The 13,202-nt window shown below is 50.7% G+C and overlaps 1 protein-coding gene across 2 annotated transcripts; it reads right to left on the bottom strand.

The window, feature by feature from the left end:
* Positions 1-590: 590 nt before the first annotated feature.
* Trub2 (TruB pseudouridine synthase family member 2) lies at positions 591-13,138 on the bottom strand. 2 transcript variants are annotated; one of them, XM_041674636.1, is made up of 8 exons: positions 12,931-13,138; positions 11,703-11,834; positions 10,465-10,539; positions 8,829-8,890; positions 7,651-7,732; positions 3,810-3,882; positions 2,801-2,937; positions 591-1,594 (listed from the first exon to the last, which is right to left on the bottom strand). In XM_041674636.1, exons 1-8 carry the CDS (start codon positions 13,037-13,039, stop codon positions 1,347-1,349), a joined length of 918 nt encoding a protein of 305 aa, XP_041530570.1. In that variant the 5' UTR covers positions 13,040-13,138; the 3' UTR covers positions 591-1,346. The 2 variants fall into 2 exon arrangements, with proteins under 2 accessions (XP_041530570.1, XP_041530571.1); XM_041674637.1 differs by lacking the exons at positions 7,651-7,732; positions 8,829-8,890 and having other exon boundaries at positions 12,931-13,137.
* Between the last annotated feature and the right edge of the window lie 64 nt (positions 13,139-13,202).

Below are 13,202 nucleotides of genomic sequence, written 5' to 3' on the forward strand. Positions count from 1 at the left end.
AAGAATAAAAATATTCTAAAATCCCTTCAAGCCGGGCGGTGGTGGCGCACGCCTTTAATCCCAGCACTCGGGAGGCAGAGGCAGGAGGATCTCTGTGAGTTTGAGGCCAGCCTGGTCTACAGAGTGAGTTCCAGGACTGCAAGGCTACACAGAGAAACCTTTTCTCGATAAACCAAAAAATAAATAAATAAACAAACAAATAAATAAATAAATAAAAAGAAACAAAAATAACTAAAATCCCTTCACGTCCTCTCTGCGGCACCCTCCTGTCAGCACCGTGCTGAGGATGGCACCACACTCCTCTGCCTTTTTCACTGTAGATGTGAACAATTCAGTCTGTACCTGCTCACAGCCAGGGCAGTGGTTAATTACATACGGTAGGAAACTAAACTCTGGGGACCAGGGAGAGCATTGGCTGCTCTTCCGGAGGACCAGTGGTCCATTCCCTGTATTCCTGTGGTAGCTCGCAACTGCTTGGAACTCCAACTCCAGGGCTTTTCCGCCCTTTTCTAGCCTCCATGAGTCACGGGGCACAGACAACACACACGCAAACACTTGCATGCAGAAAAGCAAACCTTTTCAAAGTAATTTTGGGCTTTTTATTTTGGAGATGGGTTTCATGTAGCCTAGAACTCATTATGTAACCAAAGATGACCTTGAATTCCTGAGCCTCCTGCAGGATTAAATACTGACGTGCACTACAAAGGACTCCAGAAAGAGTGGTCCAGGCTGGTGTCAAACGCTGAGTAGTACTGAGATCACAGGTGTGAGACACCACCCTGAAACAGTGAAGATTTTTCCCTAGGGGATAACACATCCCAGCATCAGTCATAGGAATCTGGATAAATCACCAGCAGGCATTAGGTGTTGAGGTGACACTGCCCAGCTCTCCAAAAAGCTAAACATTGGAAGCAGCACAGACTGGCCTTAAATTCACTACGTGGCCAAGGATGGCCTTGAACTCCTGGGCAGAGTCATCATGCCTGACTCTGCTTTGATTTTTGAGACAGAGTTTCTCTGTGTAACCCTAGGCTGGCACTGAACTGTCAAGATTCTAGTCTGAGCTTCCCAAATAGCCAAGATGATAGGTCCGGCCACCACAGCCAGACTATCTCTGCAGTCAGTCTGTGTCTCAAGTAAATGGATCCCCTTTGTTTCTCTGGCATGGCAGGCGTGGGCACTGCTCAGGCCCTTAATGCCACTCTCTGCAAAGTCATCAGCTCTGTCCTGTAAAGAGCCTTTGTCTCTGCCCACCTACATCTGGGCATTCCCTGCCCTGCATAGCTTTCCACCTCCAAAGTGGAGTCTGGGTCCTCGAAGCCCCAAGGCTGCCCAGCACTGGAGAGCTACCGGTGGCCCAGCCTTAGTCTCAAGTTCTTTTTCAGCTCTGCTGCCACCCGGGGGGCTGCAGCCTGGATGGCATCCTGGATGCTGTGTAGGTCCCACTGGGTTCTCAGGAGGGCATCGTCCAGCGTGAAGAAGCCATCCCGAGTGCGCCGCACTTGCACGCAGACAGCGGTGGTCTTCAGCTCCAGGCCGATTTCATGCACCAGCTTCCTCAGCTGCTGCTGCGTCTCGTGCATACACTGCACCTCTGTGGGAGAGAGACACAGACAGACATGACTGACAGAACAGCTCTAGTCAAGCAGATCAGGATCCACAACCCTTGGTCTCTTCTCCACAAGAAACATCCTCCTCCATGAGCTGCTTTTTAGTTTTGTTGGAGGACCTGGAGCACGGCAGTTGTGCAGACCACAGGCCTCACCTGCACCTGCCAGGTCAGATTCCAGCTCCGGATGCTGCAGCTGAGCTGTGAGCAGGCTGGGCTTCCAGCAGCACTGCTCACACTTGGTCTACCCATGGCCCGGGAGTAGGGCATGAAGGCAGCTCTTTCTTTTTTTTTTTTTGTTTTTTTTTGTTTTTCGAGACAGGGTTTCTCTGTGGCTTTGGAACCTGTCCTGGAACTAGCTCTTGTAGACCAGGCTGGTCTCGAACTTACAGAGATCTGCCTGCCTCTGCCTCCCAAGTGCTGGGATTAAAGGCGTGCGCCACCACCACCCAGTAAGACAGCACTTGTAGGGCTTACTGGCTGGGCTTTTGGTAGTGCTCAGGGAAGAAGCCAACAGCACACAGAAGAGGCTGGGGTAAAGCTGGGTGAGGCGCAGAAAGTGACAGTCACATCTGAGGGGCCTCTAACAACATGGACAGCTCTGAAAAGGAGCTGCTAGATCCATGAGGCCTCTGCTTCATGTTGTTTTGGGTTTTGTTGAGGGTGGGGTGTCTCATGACATGGTTTCTCTGTGTAGCTCTGGAACTCTGTAGACCAGGCTGGCCTCAAATTTACAGAGATCAGCCTACCTCTGTCTCCTCAGCACGCTGGGATTAAAGGTGTGCACCACCACTGCCACTGCCCAGTCCAGCCTGTTTCTTTTTTTGTTTTTGTTTTTCAAGACAGGATTTTTCTGTGTAACAGACCTAGCTGTCCTGGAACTAGCTCTTGTAGACCAGATTGGCCTCGAACTCAGAGATCATCAGCCTGCCTATGTCTCCCCAGTGCTGGGATTAAGACACCGCCCAGTCCAGCCTCTGCTTCTTTAAGGCTGGCCTCAAAGGCTTGGGAAGAGAAAAGAGGCAGAGGGCAGTCTTTGCATTGTTAATCTGGGCTAGACTGAGCTTGGATCTGGTGGATAGAAGCCACCTGTGGCTAGCCAACCAGGGCAGTGTACACTGGCTTTGGCATGCCACACATCACTCCAGATCCAGGCTCCATCACCTCACTCCAGCTTCCTGAGTGACTTACCTACAAGGAACTCAGGAGGTGCAAAGTGCAGGCAGCGGATGCCACAGATGAGCATCGGGGACTTGTTCATGGGCCGGATCACACCTTGCACAGCCATCTCATAGGCCTCCTGGGACTTCAGGTCCAGGTTGGAGTACCTGGGGCCAGGAGGGTCAGAATGGGAGGCCAGTGGTAGCTGCCCCACCACAACAGGGCTCTTCACTGTCCGCTACATTCCTCTCCCATCATCTTCCAGTCTCCCCCCACCATCACCAAAGGCATCGTCTGCCAATCCCTGCCTTTACCTATCACATGCTGAACAATCCTGACCCTCCCTGTGCACTGTGCTCCACCCCAGGCACCTTACCTGAGGAGTGCAACCACAAGGGCCCTCCCCACAAATGCCCCAGATCCAGGGTCCCAGGTATCATCCTGGTTCCTTCTTTCTGTGCTCACTCTCCTCTGCCGCTGCTCCCCTGCTGTCTTCCACAGGGCACTCCCTTACAGCCTTGCCTGGTCTTCCTCACAGGGTCCCCAGTGAGATCACAGTCCCCAGCAAACCTTATCCTGCTTCCCTGTGCCCCTGCCCCAGCCCCTCCCACCCCAAGCCCTGACTCAAGAGTACACTGGCCATTTCAGTCCTGGCACCCCTGCTACAGGTGCATAGCACAGGGCCTGGCTCCCGCTTATCCTTTGAGCATGCTCCCTGAGCCATTTCCTGTGATCTCAGCAGGCTCTACCCCTGTTCCTGTCCCCACCTGGAACACTGTGCTCAGGTACAGGTCTGGAGGACAGGGGCTTTCTTGTTCTGATTACAGGCAGCTGGTTAGTTTCCTGGAAGCCCAGGAAAGTCAGAAGTCCCAACCAGCCTGGTGGAGGGCTCTTAGCCAAGCTCCCGGCAATCAGGTGACTCCATCACCCACTCCTACACCCAGTCACCTGTGCCTCAGTGGTGTGGGCCCCTCGTTTCTCCACTTTAGATCACCTGCGCTTGCTCAGCAGGGCAGAGGGAGCTCTGGGATCTACTTACATCACCAGTGCCTTCTGGTGGGAGCCTTGGATTACAGCCAGGATCCGGTCCAAGTGTTCTCTGGTCACATGGTCTGGAAGAGGCACGGCACAGGGGAGTGTCAGTCTACAGACAGCCACAGAGGACAGACTGGGCAAGTGTCTGTCACCCCGAAGCAGCCCATTTTGAAAATGGTCAGAACATCCATGGTGGAGGGGGCAGTCATAGGAGGCTGTCTGTTCAGAGTCCGTTAGGAAGGTTCGACAACGTGAGCAGGCGGCACATCCCAGCGCCTGAGAGTCTACAGCTGGAGGATAATGAGCTGGGAAGCCAGCCTGGGATACAGAGCAAAATGTTGTAACAATAAAAGTAACTGCTAGGTAGTGGTAGCACACACCTTTAAGCCCAGCACCCAGAAGGCAGAGGTGGGCAGATCTCCGAGTTCGAGGCCAGCCTGGTCTACAGAGTGAGTTCCAGGACACAGAGAAATCCTGTCTTGAAAAAGAAAAACAACGAAAAACCCAAAAGATAAAATGTGTCAAAAGATAAAAAGAAAACTTGATGATGAGGCTAAAGATGGCTCAGGGGTTAAGAGCACTGGCTGCTCTTACAGAGGACCTGGGTTCTGTCCCAGCGCCCACATAATGGCCAACAACAATTTGTAACTTCAGTTCCAGGGATTCAGTGCGCTGACCTCCACAGTTCCCTGTATACATGTGGTGCGTTTATACACATATACATAGGAACGCACACATATATGGAAAATTATTTTTAAGTTGATGATAACTGGACTCTCTGCTCAGCAAGATTCAGTGTGTGTGGAGTTTCCTCTGGAAATGAAGGAATTCACAACGTGACTTGCCCTAATCTGGGGCTGTCCATGCTAGTGATTGCAGGAGACAGGCACTACCTGGCCAAATTACAGAAGCAGGCAGCCTGAGGGAGGAGCAGCTCTGCCCCGGGACCCACTGAGGGACTGGGCACCTAAGCCTGGGACCGTGGGGCACAGCAGTGACCCATGCCAACCTCTATGCAATGGCAGGATTTGGGGACAGTTACAGCTGAAGCCTCATCGACCGCAGTCTCTAGCCGGACTGCACTGAACCGCCATGCCACCGAGATCGACTTGCTTGTCTCCCTCCCTCTTACAAGCCCAATCCAGTGCTTCCTCATCCAGGAAACCCTCCCAGATCTCCCAGCTTCTTCCTCTTCCAGGGAGCAACACCCCCGACCCCAGCCTGCTAGCTTCTTCCCCTTGATGACTTTGCACCTGGGTCTTTCCCAACACCCACTGTACCCTGACTTTTACTCTACTTTTCACCGTGTAACTGATATACGAAGAACTGGGGATTTTCTTCGTAAAAGTCCCCAATTCTTCGTATATCAGTGGTAGAGCAAGCACAGGCCGAGTTTGGGCCTCAGGACAGACAAGAAAAAAAAATGTGTATGAATCTCCTTTTAAAAGTTTTTATTAAAGCTGGAGAGATGGCTCAGCAGCTGAGAGCACTGGCTGCTCTTCCAGAGGACCCAGGTTCAATTCCCAGCACCCACATGGCAGCTCACACCTTTCTCTAACACTACTTCCAGGGATTCTGACACCCTTACACAGACATACAGGCATGCAAAACACCAAAGAATACAAAATAAAAATAAATTATATAAAATAAAGTTATTAATAGCTGGGTGGTAGTGGCCTATGCTTTTAATTCCAACAATCGGGAGGCATAGGCAGGCTCTCTGAGTTCAAGGCCAGCCTGGTCTACAAAGTGAGTTCCAGGACATCCAGGGCTACACAGAGAAACCCTGTCTCAAAAAACTAAGAGTTTGGGGCTCGAGAGATGGCTCAGCGGTTAAGAGCATTGCCTGCTCTTCCAAAGGTCCTGAGTTCAATTCCCAGCAACCACATGGTGGCTCACAACCATCTGTAATGAGGTCTGGTGCCCTCTTCTGGCCTGCAGGCATACACACAGACAGAATATTGTATACATAATAAATAAATAAATATTAAAAAAAAACTAAGAGTTCTTCTTATTATTATTATCATTTTAGCTTTTTTGAGACAAGGTCTCACTATACAGCTCTGACTATCCTAGAACTTGCTATGTACACCAGACTAGCTTCAAACTCACAGAGCTCCTCATGCCTCTCTACCTTCTACTTTCTGGGTGCTAGGCTTAAAGGTGTGAGCCACCATACCTGACTTTCTTAAAAATTTTTAGGTTATGTGAGGCATGATACTGGTGCACATAATACCAGCATTCCAGAGCCAAAGGCGGAAGCAGGTGGATCTTTGAGAGTTCAAGGCCAGTCAGGGTTACAGTCTCAAAAGAGACTGGCTAAGGGCTGACAGGATGGTTCAGTGGGTAGAAGAGCTTACTGCACAAAACAGGCAACCTGGTGGGAGCTCAGCCGGATGGGGGGCGAAGAGGCTCTTAAGCTGGAAAACTTTGGTCCCTATTTTGTTCCTTTGCAACTGGAAGTTGTCACCTGCCCCTGCTGAGTTTGACCCAATCCCTAGAATCCATGGTAGGAGAGAACCAACTCCAGAAAGCTGCCGTATAGTCTCTATATGTGTGCCATGGCACCCCGCCTCATTCTCTTACCTATGTGCAAACACACACACACACACACACACACACACACACACACACACACTAAAAAAGCTAGGTCAGCATGCCAGGCATGATTGGATCACATCTGTAATTCCAGCACTCAGAGGCTGACATAGGAAGACGGCCATGTGTTTAAGCCCAGCCTGGAGTACATAGCAAGACCCTGTTTCAAAAAAAAAAAAAAAAAAAAAAAACACAGATGTGCCTCCCCCAGATCCTGGCTTCCTCCCACCCTGACTTGGAATATTTGTGCACACTGTGAAGATGTGTCTCTGCCTAAGGCACCTTCTGATTGACCTAATGAAGAGCTGAAGGGCCAATAGCTAGACAGGAGGATAGGTGGAATTTCTGGGGAGAAAGATCTAGGTGCACAGATTTCACCAGACTCTGAAGAAATTGGACATACAGCAGAGAATAAAGGTAAATGAACCACATGGTAGAACGTACATGAATAGAGACAGGTAATTTAAGCTATAAGAGCTAGTTAGGAAAAAGCTTACGCTAAGACCAAGCTTTCATAATCAGTAGTAAGTCCCTGCTGCATCATTTCTGGGGAGCTGGTGGCCCCACAAAAGAAAGTCCAACTACATTTGAGAAAGCTTGTTACAGCAACAGAAGCACCAGCTTGCTCAGGGTTTCTATGCGTTTGGGATGCTGACACACACTGGACGTCCAAACACGGCTTTACTGATACGTGGCTATCTTTAATCTGCTGCCAAAGAGGGGCAGGTGAAGCCAAGTTCATCACCACTGGGCCCCATGTGATCCACCCTGTGTCCTCCAGCCCCTGGTCGACTGCTGGTGCCCAGAACTATCAGCTGTCGAAGGAACACTTGAAGCCCCGGGGCCTGTCTTGGAATACAGGGCTAGTGAGAAACCACTTATCCTCCATCCATCACCACACACCTACACTTAATATGATTCTTGGCTCTGTGCAACTCACGTGGCCACCGATGAAGCTCCCACTCCATGTCTCGTGAGGACAGTGCAAAAGCAGATCTTAAACAACCGCTAGCTGGTTTCCCTTCTGTGAGCATCTACTGCAAGGCTGAGGTGGGGAACATTTGAATCAGTGAGGAAGCAGGCCCAGGGCATTCTGGGAGACAGGTGGTGAGTGCAAAGCTGCGGCCTGGGCTTGGTGTGCCAGAACCAGACAGGCACCAATGTGATCTAGAAGGGTCAAGGATCAAGGCGACGGGAAAAAGGGAGGCTGAGGCAGCCACCTCTCCTGCCCCACCTCCGACTCTCACCATATGTGGTCTTCTCTATCAGCCGCCCATCTTCACAGAAGTTGTCTGTAGCCTTGCCTAGGTGGCCGCGCACTGTGTAAGCCTGTGGAGACAGGACAGGGAAGTCCCCATTCTAAGCTCTGGAGCTAAGGAAGTGACAGGCTGATGCTAGATGGAGCCTGCTGCCCTTCTACCCTGGGGAGGGTGTGGGCTCTGCTCTGGAGCTCGGCCAGCCCTCTGTGCGCTGCTCCCAGTGATCTGGCATGGTGCCAGCTCTAGTCTCCACCCGCCTGCAGTAGACTGTCACCCCACACAGGCCCTGTCAGCCCCTGCGCGGGCTAAGTCTCAAGGCCCATGTCAAGGCCAGGGCTCACTGCTCAGAGAACTCCCTTCTGCCAAGTCTGTCCAGAAGCTGCCTCTTCCTGGGGTGATGATGTTGAGGAGGACAGAGACGGTGATGACAGTGACACTGACTTAGTTTGTACTCTGCCAGGGACAGAGCCAAGGTTTCATCTGCAGCCATTTTAATCCTCAATGAGACTGTCTCAGGGAATGTTCTCTTCATTCCCATCACAGACTTGAGGAAACTGGAGCACAAAGATGCTCCCCGCAGGACACACGGCCTGCCGCTGGAGGAGGGGCAGAAGATGGATTCTGTACTTTTTTAGTGCTAAGTGTCTCCCCACAGCCCTGAATCGGGGTTGTGAACTGTGCTGGTCAGAACTGAAGACACAGAGCTCAAGTGTCCCCTCAGCAGACATCACAGTACCAGTCTATGTCCCCACCCAGCCCTGGGGAAGCCCGAGGAAAGGACGGTGACATCCACATCTCGGCCTTGCAGTGAGAACAGAACGCTGGGCTCAGACTGCGGTGTGGGACAGATCCAAGCTCAAATTTCAGCTGCTAAGCTCACACAAACTGTGACCCTGGTGAGGCACCTTTCTCCTAAGCCTCAATTACTCAGCAGGAAAATGGGAGAGCAGGTAAGTGGGGTGAGGTTTCTGTGAAGGGATCTACACACAGCTCATGGCTGTGGCAGAGTAGAGCAGGGATGGTACTTGATGCTCTATCACTAGTTATTCCTAGTCAAAAGGTGACAGAAAAGGTTTGCTGGTGGCCTAGGTCGTTCCTGTCAGTGTGAGCCCTGGGAAAGAACCAAGGGATAAACAGGCTGTCCCCATATTTTTGGAGCACCATACCTTGGTGAGGTGAGCATCATACATGTTGGTGAGGAGTCTGCATCCATGTCCCACGGCGAGCACTGGAAGGTAGCCAGACCCCTCTTATAACTAGAGTCCCCTTCCCTGGGAACTACCCTTGCCGCTCCCTGCTACCAAAACACTCTCCCTTCTCTTGCTGCTGCAGCCAGAAAGGGACATGGAGAGCTCTGACATCCAGATTGGAAGCCCCTCGGAGCAGATGTCCACCCTAATCTCCAGGGTTGGGCTAGGCTGGGATCTGGCTCATGGTGGGAAATGGGCCTGAGCACTTGAGGAAGCTCCCAAGGGGCTCTGAAACACCCCCAAAGCAAGAGACCACTGTCCCCGCTCCATCAAATTGTAATTACATTTGGGGTGGGAGGGGCGGCACACACCTGTAATCCCAGCACTTGGGAGGCTGAGGTTGGAGAACCTTGAGTTCCAGGACAGCCTTGCAAGTAGTCAGATATTGTCTCAAATAAATATATAACTGCATAAACTTTAAAAATAAAATAAATCCAAGTCTAGTTGACGCGTGCCTACAATCCCAGTACTCAAGGAGGGTCAAGAGTTCAAGGTCATTCACAGCAAGGTGAAAGCCAGCCTGGGCTCACTAAGACCCTACCTCAGAAAGCAAAAGTGAGTGAGTATCTGGACTATGTTTTGGTTTTTTTGTTTGTTTAATTTTTCTAGACAAAGTTTCTCTGTGTATCAGCCCTGAATGTCCTGGAACTCAATTTGTAACTCTGTAGACCAGGCTGGCCCCAAACTCAGAGATCAGCCTGCCTCTGCCTCCCAAGTGCTGGGATTAAAGGCGTGGGCCACCTGGGTCTGACTCTAACTTTTAATGGCTTTGGCCCTTCAGTCAGTAAAACAGATAAGGAAGCTCAGGCTTGGGGGAGACAACACATAGGAAGCTAAGGGTACAAAGGAAAGACCTAGAACAGTGGCCTATGGGGCCACTTCCTGCCTGTTTCCTGATCTGTTTATTCGTCTGTCTAAAGACATGAATGGCTTTCCATTCACAGCTAGAGAAAAGGACAGGGAGGGGACATGAGATCATGTCTGACTGTCTGCACCTCAGGAAGAAAGATGAGGGAGCCAAGACTGCGGAGGCTGGACAATGCAGCTACCACACGACCCTGAGGCCACAGGTGGCTTGTGACTCAGGGCTTCTGGCAATATCCAGACCCTAGCCAGAAGACAAAGCCATATGCCTAGGCTGCACCCTAACTTAATGGTGGCTCCTCTGGGGACATGAGCATTTACTGGCTAGGCCAGGTCACCCCAGCTCTAGTCCCTCTCTCTCTCTCTCTCTCTCTCTCTCTCTCTCTCTCTCTCTCTCACACACACACACACACACACACACACACACACACACACACTCATATAGCACCTACCACAGGTTTGGTAAATAATGTCCCTAAAAGGCCTTGAACCACAGGTCATGCAGGAGTCCCTCGACAGAGGTGGACCCTCCCCTTGCACAAATCACCCTTCCAGTTGATGAGACACATGAAATCCCAGGAGACAGCAGTGGTGAGAAAGGAAGGTCGGTCATGGGCTGGGTTCCTGACCCTTCCTGACCCTTCCCCAGCCCACAGACCCACACTGCTAAGCTGAGTCCACCTCTTACCCAGCACACCAGAAGCCTGGGAATCCAAGCGATGTCCAACACCAATCTTCAGGCTGGTAAACGCTGGGCCACGTACTGGAAAGAAAAAGCCAGTTCATTTCCTCAACTGATGAGCCCTGGGGATGGTTTTGGAATATGCCCTCATTCCTAGAACAGAGGAGCTGTTAGGGCTCAAATTATGATAGGCTAATGTCTCAGCCTTCCCCTCCATGGAAGCTGGGACCAGGACTATTTCCCCAGTTCCCTGGATCCAGAGAAAGGAGAACCAATGAGGTTCCTTGCTCTGCCCTATCACCATTCTCCCCACGAAAGGCTCCAAGACCAGATATTACATTGGGGATCAAGACTGGGGGTTCTCTGCACGGCATTTGCTGGTAGAAAACCTGGCCATTCTCCCACTGAGACTGTGGGCTCCGTGAGACCTGGACTCTGTCTACAACACCACCCTATGGTCCAGATCCAGTCTCTCAACGACTGAACACAACTTAATGCGTCCCAGCGCTTCAGAGGCAGATGCAAGCGATCAGGATCAACTATAGAGTGAATTCAAGACCAGCATGGACTACAGGAGGCTCTGTGTCAAGACACAAAAGCCAGCTGGTGAGATGGCTCAGTGGGCAAAGATACTTGTTGCTAAGCCCGCTCGTCTCACTTTGATCCTGGACCCACATGGCAGACTGAGAGAACTGACTCTCAAAAGATGCCCTGACTTCCACACCCATGCCCTGGCATCCACGCAAATGCACATACACATCAAATAATGCATTTTTTTTTTTAAAGAACATACCTGACAGAACTACAGTAAGGAGAAAGGTAACCCAGTGTGTACAGGACAGGTATTAACTAATTAACAACCTAAGTCTACCTGCAGTCCTCAGTTTCTGTACAGAGTCCACACACTACAGTTAACAGGTCTGCCTCGTTCTGAGACTCGGTCTGTGCTGCCCAGGTTGGCAGGGAACTCCTGAGCTTAAGTGATCCTTCTGCCTCAGCCTCCCTAGCAGACAGAACTCTGGGTGTGTGCAAATATGTCAGTCTTAACCAGAATATAGAAAGGCTCCCTCCTCTCCATACCGTCTAGAGTTGCTTTGCACTACAATGGCAAAGCTGAGAGCTGCTGAGAAAAACACACGGACTGTAAGGCTTAAAATGTGTACATCTAAGGACCTTTGCCAGTCCCTGGGCTAGAAGTCTAACTCAGGCCAGGGATTTCAGCCTCCTGCCTGACTCTGCCTTACCGAGTCTGTGAGTGGAGAGGGTAGGCACACTCGTGGCTGTGAGAGTCAACTTCTTCTCTTCACTGCCTTCCACGGGGCCTAGCAAGAAGCGAACACGGTGCTCAGGAGCCGGAGGCTTCGCTGCATTGAGACCTGAATACAAAGGAGCACACTGTCAACACTGTCCCAACACCTGGGAGAAGGGGTAGACCTATGGTAGGGTAGAAGATAGATTTGTGTAATGTAGAGAATAGAATGAGAGGCCTTAAGACAAGGCATTGGGGAGATGGCTGGAGAGATGGCTCAGAGGTTAAGAGCACTGGCTGCTCTTCAAGAGGACCTGGGTACAATGCTCAGCATCAACACAGCAATTCACAGCTATTTGTAACTCCAGCTCCAGGGACTCTGACGCCCTCACAGAGACATACATGCAAGCAGGCAAAACACCAATGCACATAAGATAAATTATTTTAGAGAAATAAAAGCTGGGCATGGATGGTGGGGAAGGAGGATTACTACATGCCTTCAGTCCCAGCATTCAGAAGGTTAAGGCAGGCAAGTTTCTGTGAATTTGAAGCCAATCTGGTCTACAGAGCAAGTTCCAGGACAGCCAAAGCTACACAGAAAAACCCTATCTCAAAACAAACAAAAAAAAAAAAACAACAAAAAACAAAAACAAAACAAAACCCAGACCAAAACTACAAGAGTCCTGAAGAAAAACTGGGCTGGAAATGTGGAAATGTAGCTCAGTTGATGGAATGTTTACACAACACACAAGATGCCCTGGGTTCCATCCCCAGCACCACAAACAGAGGTGGTGGTGCACTGATGTAGTCTAAACCTTGGGAAGTAAAGGAAAGGGCATCAAAATTCCAAATGAGGTTACATGTGAGTTGTTTTAAAAAACGAAAGAAAGAAAAAAAGACAAAAATTTGTGGTTTGAAGCTCGGTGTGGTAGTGCAGGCCTGTGGTCCCAGCATTTGGCAGGTAGAGACAGAAGTCCTTACTGATTTCAAGGTCGTATTAATTAATTACTCGAGACCCTATCTCTATAATAGTAACCGTACAAAAACCAACAGTATGGAATGCGTTTCTCTAGCAGAAAACAGCGGAGAGTGGGGAGGAAGGAAATGTATACAAGAGGAAAGCGGCTATAACCAGGCGAATGTGTCACGTGACTGTCTGCAGGCAGGATCCGAATCAAGATGTAACTAATGCAGAACCGTGGGGTCGGCGTCGAAGCGCTCACCTTTCAGCAGTTGCAGCTCCACGGTCTCCCGCACGTGCAGCCATTTCAGCCCGGGAGGTTTATAAACCGCGAAGAGCCCCTGCAGTCGAGCCAGACCCGAAGACCCCATGGCTGGCACTCAGCAGTACATCATCCAGAAGCTGGGATGCAAGCGGAAGAGCCATGTGGTCCGTTCCCAAATGTGGTCCCTACTGTAGGTCGCTGCCATGTTTCCTCAGCCGGAAGAGGTTCTTTTGTCATTGTCCTCCGGGGGAAAACATGAGGTGAGGAGA

Source organism: Microtus oregoni, unplaced genomic scaffold (genome assembly GCF_018167655.1).
Source record: "Microtus oregoni isolate MIOR12 unplaced genomic scaffold, Mior012 000025F_ref0000491, whole genome shotgun sequence".
NCBI classification, from domain to species: domain Eukaryota; kingdom Metazoa; phylum Chordata; class Mammalia; order Rodentia; family Cricetidae; genus Microtus; species Microtus oregoni.